Genomic DNA, 11,763 nt, shown 5'->3' with positions numbered 1-11,763 from the left:
GCAGGGAGGACTTCGTGAGTGGAGGGGGGACCCAAAGATGCGCTGGAAACTGTCCTTAGGGAATGAAATGTGGCAGGATGAGAAACAGCCAGCGCCAAGTAGGTCTACCACTATCAGATCGGAATCATGATCATGATCTTTTGTTACAGTTGGACCTAAAATAAGTTGTTTATTGTGTATTTATAAACAGCCCTCGCACAATTCAGTTCCAATTAAAAAATCACCACCATTAACCATTTCCTTTTTTGTAAAAAATTGTTTCTGTTCTATCTGAAATATGACCATGTTGGAAACTCTAATATTTTGAAAGAGTTGCCGTATTACGGAACAAATTCTGATACAATAAAATCAATTTTAAGTATACGATTTATCAATCGTCATCTGACTTTTTCTCGGCTCATTTTGAGATAGCTGTTGGGTAGAGCATTCTATCTTGTCCGCTCTCGTTGTCCAACCGTATAAATGCACCTTGAATCATCCGTGAAACCTGAAATGAAGATCGGTTTGATTGAGTTCGTTGTTGCACAGACACGCATACCCATATGCAAACTCATGCACAATACCGAAAACAACTAAAGTGTACGCACTGGAACCGAAAACAGAAATACTCCATGCCGCAACACGAATTTCGAGAAATTATGAACCCGTGGAAAATAACAAGGCTGATGTTGACAGTTGAACTCCACAATTTTGGCTCGATGTTCAAACCTCTATACAGCAGTTGTACATTATCAAGACGCAACACTTCCCACATGAAGATCACTAAGGGAAAAGCTGAAAACAAAAGTGTAAATCTTTGCTCACAAAATACAACTGACGCCAGCCGGCTTCCTTCTTATTTCCCCCCCATGATATTTCCCTCCCGGCTATCAACCCTCTCCCCGGACGGTCAGTCAACCGACTCAGTTCCATTGTGCTTTCAGACAATACTAAACCATTTCCTCTCTCGTCAGGAAGACGAGAGAGGAAAAAATGTTCTTAAAGAGCGTGTCCCAAGACGGGCCCTGGCAAACACTCCCGTATTAGAAAAAAAATCGCACATTTCGCGCTGTGGAAAAACAAAGGTATTTTTCCAGGTTGTGTGAAGAGACGAGACGGGAGAATTTTTTAACATTCGGAGCGCGTCACAGGCGACCTGTAGAAGCGTCACTTCATCAGAAGTGACGCTGCGGTGCTATTAGAGAAATTCCTTGGGGGAATTGGAAATACAAGGAGGATCTGAAATGAGGCAAAACTCAGATAACTAAATACAAAGGGAAGATGCGATCATCTTTCTTTTTTTCGATCAAAGCGTGAACGAGTTGAAAGTATTCCAATGTAGCATTAATGTCGCACAGCATACTTTCTCGCCTACAGTGCGGCACAGTTTTCCTCTGTTGAAAGCCAATTTTCTCTGCTCGGCTTCTCCAGGTCTACTCTATGTACATACACAGTGGCCTTGCTTCAGTTTGCACGCAGTTGCTCTCGCGCTTCTTCGGACCTTTTTTCCTTATCATCTCTATTCCTGTGCCGGCTTATGGACTCGGAATGTACCTTCTCTGAAAGCTGTTAACTCCACTCGTGCACTCAACCTGTCCAGGCTTATCTCTGCTTTATATTTTGGTTACTGCTCACCTTCGATTTGCTTAGTTTGAGTGTCACCCGTTCTACTCCGTGCAAGCTCTGTATACGAGCGGGCGTCTATCACATAGACTACGGTTTGCCTAACTACAAGCTCTGTCTTACTGTAACTCTGTTTCTAGTGTTCGGCCATGTTGTCATCCCTTCTGTTCTTCTCTGTTCTCGCTCCCTCCTTTTCTTGTCGTTTCCTCACTTCAAAAACTTTAGTTATTATTATTTTTTTTTTGCATTGCCTTACACATGTATCATTTCCCGCCTTGTCTCCTCTTCTCCGTAATGGGTGATGGTTTGAGGGGGCAAGAGATTTCAGGAGATGGCATTCTCCGGTCCCAGCGGGGTTTCGAGGCCCCATCATCTGCGATGACTGTATCCATTAGTTGGGGGGGGGGAGTGTTGCGGCCCGTGTAACACGTTTTCATCATTTTCTCCCCGCGCAATTGTCGCTAAAAGGCGAGTGCCATCACGCTAAAAGGGAGTCACTCTCCGAGGGGGAAAGGGTTTGATGGGGGGAATCTTCGGCGGTGTTTGGATGAGACGGGGGCAAGTCGGTTTCCACTGGGTCCCCTAATGGTGTTAAATGACTGCACGGAGACACTATAGGCACAGTAGCAATGGCGATGATGATGATGATGATGATGATGATGGGTGCAGCGATATCCCTTGGTGCGAACTCGCGCTAAATGCCGGCGCGTATCCCGTACACTAGCTCAAGGGTGACATTTCAACCTGTTTGCTATTCCCATCATCTCATAAGTTCTATCGGCAAAGGTATCAAGAGTCGCGTAAGGGGAAGCGCTGAATGACTGTATCTTGACACCGATAGGGCAACGGACCCAGGACGTGTTGGGAGTTAACAAGTGTGCAAGCGGCTTACCCGAGAGAGCACGTGTCTAGACAGATAGACATAGCTCCGGCTGTAATCCACAGGAGAATCAGCGCCGAAACTTGGTAGAGGAATCTGCCTGGCCTTTGACTATAATGGTCGACGGGAGACAAACAAAAACGGAGCACTGCTGGAAAATGTTCTGCAGTATAAGTTAGTAGGACAGGAATACGACTGTCACTGGCCGACGTCCAATAATTGTAAGCTAACTCCAGAGAGAAGGAATTCGTGTAAAACGTATGTGACTTTCCCTTACCCCAGGATGCTGTTTTGAGGGTGATGCAAAATCATATCAAGTCTTGAGCCTGATTAGAGTCGACCTGGATGACACCATCTGGTTTTGTTTTTATTTCAATCCTTTTTATTCAAACCTTACCATTATTTTGTACATAGCCCCTTCTCTACTCCCCCGTAGTCATTATGATCTTTAGAGTCAATGTAAAAAGTACGCCGAACTTGATTATGGGTCCCAAAATGTTGAAGTCAAGCATTGGGGGGGGGGAACAATTTCAAATTGTTCCGTGACGTAGGCTATAGCTGCCTTGTTCCTCAGCAGCCTTTTGCCGAGTATGAAGAGTTGCCAAGCACTGTACTTACCGTTAGCTCATTGAAGCTGGGCCCTTAATATAGGATTTCACTATAGAGGAACATATTCGGTGATTCACTTACATTGATAAAAACACTTATGTTGTTGACTCGTCAAAGTCACTTTTGACCAAACAAGGAGACACGTGAACTCAGGAAGACTAACTTTTAACGAAATTACAAAAACTGCGGGCAGCTGGGCTCTACTTGTAGAGACTGTTCCGCCCACTGACTTAATAGTGTCAGCGTAACTTCAGTGGGGGGAAATAGGCGGATGACGCCGAACGGTGGAAGCGCGTTCGCAGCAACCGTTTTCAGCCAAACTATTTCTTGCATTTATTACTTGTGGAAACGGGGAGTTTTCGATCTCTACTGACGGGCGTGATACTGGACAAGTCACGACACTCTGCGAACAACACAGGCAGGGTACGGGTCCATACAGCAGCTTTCCTTGTGTGGGAATCGATATTTATAGGCGAGAGGGTGCAGAGAGCACGCTACTGAGTGTGGGAGCCCGTCCCACCTCAAAAGAGGTGTTTCTAGCTGCATTCAAAAGCATTTTGAAAAAAAAAGAAAAGACGAGACTTTAATTTGATCAAATTACTGGAGGGGATACAGTCCCCTCAACTTGCCCTCAAGATAATTATGTTACTACACGAGTAAGATACCCAATGCCGAACTTTTAAGATGGTCCTTTTAGTTCCCTCCCATAACTTTCCAAACTTTAGGTTGTTCTGGTATTCACTGAGTGAGCAAAACGGGGGGGGGGTCTTACACCTTAATACTTCCCTTGGAAAACCAGGTAGGCGTGAGCGACTGTTTTTTCGGAGTTAAGTCGCTACGGACTCGAACCAACCGCCTGGTTCGCAGAATACTGCAATGGACGCCAGACGGCACTGCGTCCAACATCGTTTGGTAATCCTTGGAATATTAATACCTGCTCTGCCATCACACTAGTGGATTATTCAGGATAACATGTAGGCCACTTTCCGGATGAAAACAACCAGGATGCCGGCTAACACTAGCGATTTGTGTTGCAATAACCGCGGAGTTGTGTCATACACATAACCGTTTTACCCCCTCCCCCGAAAAAAAGAGAACACTGAACCCAGTGACATGGCTTGCGACTGGCCGATTTATTTTCGCTAAGCATAGGCCAAGCACTATTTTATGCTTACCAAAAGGCTTTCGTCGTCTAATACTATACGTATTCACCAAGGAAGCTGGTTCATTTCAAAGGGTGATAATGTTAGACGGTTCTCTAACCGTTAAATCTGTCATAATGAATAGTCAGCAATAATGATTTGGAGACAGCCCGTTTTACCCGCAAGAGAAGTGGTAAATGGTGAGTACAATTCCCGGTCTCGAGTCGCAGCGTGTTCAGAGCATTGTTGTGGACTGAAAAACAAGTCCCTATAAGTTGGGAATCAAGGGTAAGATTGACCGACATCACACAAATCCGACAAAGAACCGAAAGTTGAGATGAGTTAATCAGCATGGTACCCTCCAGGTCTCCAGTGTGGCCAGTTCATAATTTCCATCCAAAAGAGGGCCAGATTGTACTGGGTGTTGATCTTGACCCGCCGGCCAAGGGGCCTGCGTAATTGCCCCCCCCCCGTGCTCCAGCCCAACAGGGCTATGTATTATTGCGTGCTCCAGCCGGCGACAACGGAGGGGGAACGGATTATTAATCCCCTAACAATTGCAAGGGAGAAAATGATTCATTTGCGCCGTTTTCGAAATTAAATGACACCGCGCCGAGTAAATTAACAATGACTCACGTTGACAAGGCCTTTGTCTCGGCGTGTCGGCCCCTTTGATACACGATCCCGAGCCCCCTAGGTTAGGCGACCGAAGGCAGAAGAGGAGCAAAGAGGAGAAAAGGGTTATAAAAAAAAAAAAAAAACCTGAAAGAATGCTAAGCGATAACTGGTCTGCATGCCAGCACGTTGATTATCGTGTCTTCTTCTGGCCCAGTTGTCACCATGGTGACCATTTTGGCGCGTGAAATCAATGAGTCATTTTCGGTTTGGTGATTTTCGGGTGGCGATGCAATGCAAAAGAACCCCCTGGGGCTTATGTCTGGCGCGTCTGGGTGCCAAGAGGAGACCTTTTTTTCCCTATTCGACGCACTCATGCCTTCCAACACCGTCAATATTACGCCCTCTGCAATAAACGACCAGACCTTGTAGAGATATTGCCTCCTCGGTGGCGCGGCCCCGAGTCGTAAGAGGATGCAAGTCATCTAAGCCCGATATACTAATACCGTGATCCATGTCGTCGCAATTAGGTTTGATGGGTGCCGACAAGTGGAGAGATGTCGGACGGTTTGGGAAACCGACTGACAGGACTGAAAGTAGGATTGATGACAAAATGCCCAACACAACTCGGAAAGCGGCCAAGGTTCATTACGCGGGAAAGATTTTTCCCTTGTTTACAAGGTGGTGGTGGTGGGGGGGGGGTTGAAATGGACCACAGGCTGAGACAGCAGCTGACTTTGACGTGCAATATATGATTACAATCAGCTAAACTCGAGAGCAACCTAAATCGAGGTATATTACATTTCTCTGAAACTGACGACAGGAAGTAATTAGACACAAATTGCCAATAACCTTTTTTCCCCAGAGTGCAAGCTCTCAGCTTGTATCATCAGCAATTTCTTAGAAAATAATGACACTTAAAATCCCGTTTTCAAGTATATATTTATATTTATTTACAAAATTATCTGGTTAATAGATATAGTATAATGGTCCTATCCGAATACATGTCAGCAAGTGCATACCATTTTCACAGTCATAATGCCATACCCCCTGCAAAGGAAACGAGACCATACTGCCGCTTTATCAAATGACCACCACTTGGCATAATCACTATTTTGGCAGTTTAACATGAGGACACGGAATTTTACGCACAACAGCCTTTTCCCGAGCACATCTCAAACCATTTAGTTGTGCCATAAGTCAGTTTCCACTGAACGCTGGCAAGGACCGATGTCCTGAACTCGACACCACTCTGGAACAACTGGAGTCCGAGAAGTTCTCCGATGTACTATAAGACTGTTGCATGCTATCACCAGTAACGAACCCCTCTTCCTCCCGAATGGGCCAACTTGCATCCCAGAACCCCCCCCTTCCCAGTGCATGACAATCGTGTCCACGTCACACCAGCATTATATTAGAATGCATCAAATGCATGTTTTATCATTTTATTAATCCGAGTGCCATTATATACAAATACCAAACTGAAAGTTAATACCCGGTTCGCCTCGTATAATGATGAAAGCGGGAACGGGCAGAATTGTGTCTCCATCAATCAAACGCTATCACTCTACGTAATTGATCTCCCAAACAGTCGGCTTCTTCCATTAGTCATCTTCAGACCACGGACTGTTCATGAGCCATGGAGCCAAACCATCCCATTAAAAATACATACAATTTTCAGAGACCTGTACAACATGATAACTGTGACATAAATTCCCGAATTTATGGTTAAGTTACATACGGCGACCAGTGGGAGAAATAACACTCCTAAACCTGGTTATTGTCAGGAGCACAAGTATAATGCACGGCTGAACGATGATAGAATTCGCCTGCCTGTTGGCGAATTCGTTACGGACAGTCGCGGATTTATCCGAAATGGAATTATATATGGGCGATATTGTGAGCTGGTTCTGATTGCTTTTCGACGAAATTGTCCATGAAACCCTCACCGGTGGAGATAATCAAACCTCTCGTCCCGTCTGATGCGTGACTGCGTAGCGCCACGTCACGCGGGAGGTTGGACAAAAATGACGCCGTCCGATCCCGGCTCGCCTTGAAACACAGGGAATTCCCCTTCTTGCCTTTTTTTCGCGATATGGACTGGCCCCATTTTGTGCAACCACCAAAAACCTCTGCACTCGGTCTCGGGTGACATCAAATGTCACATCAACAGAGAAACAAACAGAGAGTTTCAAAATTTTGATTTGCAGCGATGAAAAAAATTATAAAAAGGCTTTGATAATCACTGAATTTGAAGGGTGAAAATTTTCAACGGGACAGAATACCTATAGTAAAATGACCTAAAAATAATGAAATATCCAATAAACGCTCAAACGGGCTCCTCACATAACACGTCACATTTGACTTAGAAATGTATAAATTACCCAGAACGCTCACTATGTGGGTCAAATGACCAACAAGAGTAAATCTGCGACATAAATCTTCCTCTGAACTTGTTCACCTTCTCACAAGAAATGTATTCCACACAAGAATACAGATATACTTATCCAGGGAAACAAAATCCAATAGATATGTAAATGAGGTGACAAATACAATAGATATGTAAATGAGGGGACAAATACAAAAGATATGTAAATAAATTCGCTAACAGCAGGTTGAGACAACCCTTTCCGCTCTGGGAAAAACACTGACACAGATCTCATAGACCTAGGATCATTATTACACTGCAGTTACTTTTGTATTTTGATGCGTACAGCCCCTGCATTTGTCATTAAAGTGGCATTATTTTACATGCATTTTCCACATGGTAGGGGAGAGTTGAGGCCTCCTGTTCAACGGACTTGGGGGAGCAATCATGATAAAATATCTTGCTCAGGGACAAGACTAAGTCTGATCGATATTTACAGAATACCAGGCCAGCCGGTTAACTTAACGGACGGTTAGCCAATACATTCTGAGAGAGCACAGTAAGGGCATCATGCCTGTCAGTCTTTGGACGAATTACGGTGAAGTACCTAGCTTAGAGACACCACAGAGCTTTGATCACAAGCGCATCAAATGCGAATGCTGAAACCACAACCTCCCTAAAAACATCTGAACTGTCTAAATACATGTACAGCTAAAAATCAAAGACAACTCTCAATCCATAATTAAGACATAATATGATTTTCTCCAATCCTAATGCATTCGCCCAGGCTGTGCTTCAAAGAGTCTGTGTCAGAGAGGGATCGCTGCCTCAGAATGTAAAGCCGAGTGCAAGAAATACTTCATTACCTAGGGAAAACACCAAGTGGCATTGGGCTCATTAAGACCCCGTATCACAGGACACGGGCTGTCATTCCACAAATGGTTACGGCACAAAAAAGGGGAATGTATGGCATCACTGCTGTTATATTTGGAAACTCGGTGACCCTCTCCATGATAAAACAGCGGTACTTTGGAGTCAACAAGAAACCTGTCCCTGAAATCCACGGGAACAGGTTTCGAGGAGTGCAGTCACCATTTTTTTCTCCCCCAAACAAACGCAAAAATGCTCTGCAATTTCCCCAGTCACTAGTGAGCAGAATCACATTTGTTCTCACAGAGATCCTTTCAAATGAAGTCAAAGCAATCTCCCAACCTTCAATGACTTGCCGGTTTGAGGAGAAAGTAGTGCACAACGGACGGTCTCAAAGTGTTGGCTGATTGGACAAACTATTGATGCAAACGAAAGGGGTCAGTCAAAATTAGTTGACGGCAGTCTAGTAATCCCTTTCATCATTCTTCCCCGAAATATGTCATTGCTTTATGTAGTACAAATTTTTACACTGATCTTTCAAAGAACTGTCAAAATCGGAATGCTTTTTTATGGGTATCATCTGAAATGAAGGTTGAGTTTGCGAGTCACATGCATAGAGGGATACCAAGCGGGTGCCGGAGTCTGATTTTACATAGCATCAAGACTAGCAGTAAGGAAACCAAACTTTGCTGGGCAGCTGATGTACCACAGCAAAGTATTGACCGGTTAGAGTAGGGGGCACAAGTTGAAGATGCAGAAGTGAGCAACCATTTAATCCCTTGGCGGGCACTGCTACAGTGTTCAACGGGAGAGGTTTGTTTTGCCACAAATATGAATGAATGTCAATTAAGTGCTTAAATGTTGGCTTAATTAATGCCGTCATTCACATTGGTAATTTTAATTTTTATGAGCTAATTTAGTAGAAGAGAATGTTCTTAATAATAATATTGTCACTTCTGCAACTAATTTCTTTTTCAGTTCAACCTGGCTCTGCAGAGTCGACCAAAAGGTTATTTAATTCTGCACAAGTAGTAAAACGGTTTGCAACATCATTTTTCCTTAATCTTTTAGGGCAGTACAAAACACTTGATGACTGACTTCCAGTAAGAAGTCCCGCCAGCTTTGCTAGTGTCATGTGACACCACGCCGGGCGACGCGAGCCATTGCAGTAAATTCAGTGTCCCCCCCTTTCATTCCTGTGCAAAGAAGCCATGGGATTGGTCCAATTAAGGAGACGAAGGAGCAAAAGGAACGGAAGAGGAGCGAAGGTGTCTGCTGGAATGAAAAATGAGATGGCACAACGCACCCAGCATAAGCAAGCAGATCGGCCAGCATTAAACCAGGCTATTAATGTCCGCCACTGTACCCATCAGACGCACTTTGGACTACCGGGCCTATTAATCACAGCATCAATTATCAATTCCGATGCTCCAAACTTGCGGCACTTTCTCTTGTCTACCCCCACTTTGTTTTTTCTCCAACAAAAACCGGGGGATTACTTAGAGGCGTAAGTCAAACTGGATATGATTTGTCATCAACTGTGAGCGACCAGTCCATGTTGTATTAGATAGCGGCAATGCTAGTGCATTACCATGACAGGCTACTGTGCACATAATCACTGGATGCAAGGGAAGTCAACCTTCTCTCCAGCATAACCAGAGTCAACAAACTCTCCATTAGCCTCCCTGACATTTCATGAAAAATGTGATTTCATTTCTCTTTACATGTCAAACGAGAAACTCACCACTGATACATTGACTCAACATCAAAATTACCATGACTAATGCTGTATTAAATTGAGCTTTTAGATACATCTATTGAGCCAGTAAACTGGTCATACAACTCAATAGTCAAAATAAATTAGTAATATTTGTTGACCACATTTGTCAAATATACACAACCATAGCACATTACCGGTACACATGTATCTTGCACAGGCTTCACATACAATGGCATTGATAAATCTTGCAATCAAAAAAAAAAAAATTTAAGTTACATTTAACAAATGTTTAAAAGAAATCTATTTGGACCTACATATTCCAGGTATTTTTAAAACCGAGCCTTGCCTACACGACAGTTTTGAATTTTTACATCAATCATATTGCTTGCAGTAGGAGTGTGGACACTCCAAAATGCAACCAATGGACTATCACAGTTGCAACAGGTTTGAGGTTCCAACTTGGAAAACCCTTTGGATTACTGTTGCATTGCCCTAGACATTGTGACAAACATGGCCTTATGGTTTTGGGACATGGAATTATTCACAGGCCAACTATCTAGATGCTAGATAATATGGAACAGGAGAGAGTCTTAACTGAGCATGATCTGTGCATAAATGATGTACAAATAATTTCTCATGATCTGTACATAACGACATGTTACAAAACCCCTCATGTTGACTGAAGAGGTGACATAAGTCGGGCACAAACCTTCGAGAACCTTTGGTTTTTGTGCTGTGTCAGGATTGTTGAAACAAACCCAGCTCTGACAGATCACTTTTTCTTGGAGTCTGCTGGGCTCTCAGGCGGGGTGGACTCTGATGTCATTGACCCTGACGAAGAGGCCCGTTTTTTGCGGGTCTTAGGCTGGGGAACAGTGGCAGCGGTGGGATCAACCGGGGTGCTGCCTGCACTGGTCGGATCTAGGGGCGCCTTCTCATCCATGGAGCCAGAGACTAGGGACAAAATAAAGCAAGAAGGTGTCCATGACCTCCCGCATGAACTATGTGTTGTGATCATTGTCATCATTTCCTAAAAAAAAATTCCATCTGCTCATGGGTTTGAAGGGTTGATCCATGCCCTGAGCTCTTCTCTACTAAACGAAAGTCATCACAATTGAAAGACAATCTCTCCAAATTTACGTATCTCCAGATGTACAAAAATGGTTCGACTACAAACAGCCAGTACTTCTTGACTCTGGTTGGTTGGTTCGGTTTACTGCCACACATCACAAGTAGATCATAAAGAAACAATGTTATTACAGGATGAAATAATAGATGATGAACGAGAGTAAGATAACTGAAGTTACAGCTGAACGTTAGAATAAAGCAAAGGTTTTCTTTGTCATAAAATCTTAGGAATGTTACAATTCTAGATATGACTGCTTCATTATTCAGGTTATGAAAGTACAGTAGAAATGTGATACATGATTTGTGCGAGAGTCTATCAACTGTAATGTGGACAACCAGCTGGTTTGTTGCATTAACAAGGCAAAAGAAAACTCACAGGGTTTTTGCATCTGTCCAGTGCTTGAAGCAAGATTGACCAGCTTCTCAGGATGGACCAGCCTGGTGGGCCGTTGGACGGTCCCACCACTTCCAGCTGGACCTGGAGCCTGTACTCCCTGGGCCCCTCCAGATGGGGCCGAAAACCCTGATATGCTCAGTGGCACACCGGATGACATCTGCCCGCTGGTCACGCTCACGTTACCTGCCTGGGGAGCTCTGTCCTGGGAGTGTTTGACCGTGCCGGCTCTGGAGTGATGGGCTTGGATCTGGGCATCCAAAATGGCCGAAGTCAGGGTGGGCGGGGCATTGTCACTCCCTGCTTTGTTGGCAGCACCACCTGGAACAATAAACAAAGCAAATGGAAAAGGCCAATGAAAACAGTTATCTACTGGGGGAATCCTCCATAAAGTTCCAAGTGTTTCCAGGAAGATAATGCAACCTGCATCATTCA

The 11,763-nt window shown here is 44.2% G+C and overlaps 1 protein-coding gene across 5 annotated transcripts in view; it reads right to left on the bottom strand.

The window, feature by feature from the left end:
• Positions 1–5,776: 5,776 nt before the first annotated feature.
• Positions 5,777–11,763, bottom strand: part of LOC110975143 (ral GTPase-activating protein subunit alpha-1-like) — a 75,337-nt gene continuing 69,350 nt past the window's right edge. For all 5 annotated transcript variants that reach the window (XM_022227312.2, XM_022227313.2, XM_087135200.1 and 2 more), the window contains 2 exons: positions 11,311–11,649; positions 5,777–10,760 (listed from right to left, as the gene is read on the bottom strand). In XM_022227312.2, coding sequence (XP_022083004.2) covers positions 10,579–10,760; positions 11,311–11,649 — 521 coding nt within the window. In that variant the 3' untranslated portion in view covers positions 5,777–10,578. The remainder of the gene's footprint in view (positions 10,761–11,310; positions 11,650–11,763) is intronic.

The sequence above is a fragment of the Acanthaster planci genome, linkage group LG01 (assembly GCF_054643075.1).
Source record: "Acanthaster planci isolate LZ-2023a linkage group LG01, COTS_SCS, whole genome shotgun sequence".
Lineage (NCBI taxonomy): Eukaryota > Metazoa > Echinodermata > Asteroidea > Valvatida > Acanthasteridae > Acanthaster > Acanthaster planci.
Note: the sequence above shows the minus strand (reverse complement) of the source record. Positions and strands in the feature narration are given on the sequence as shown.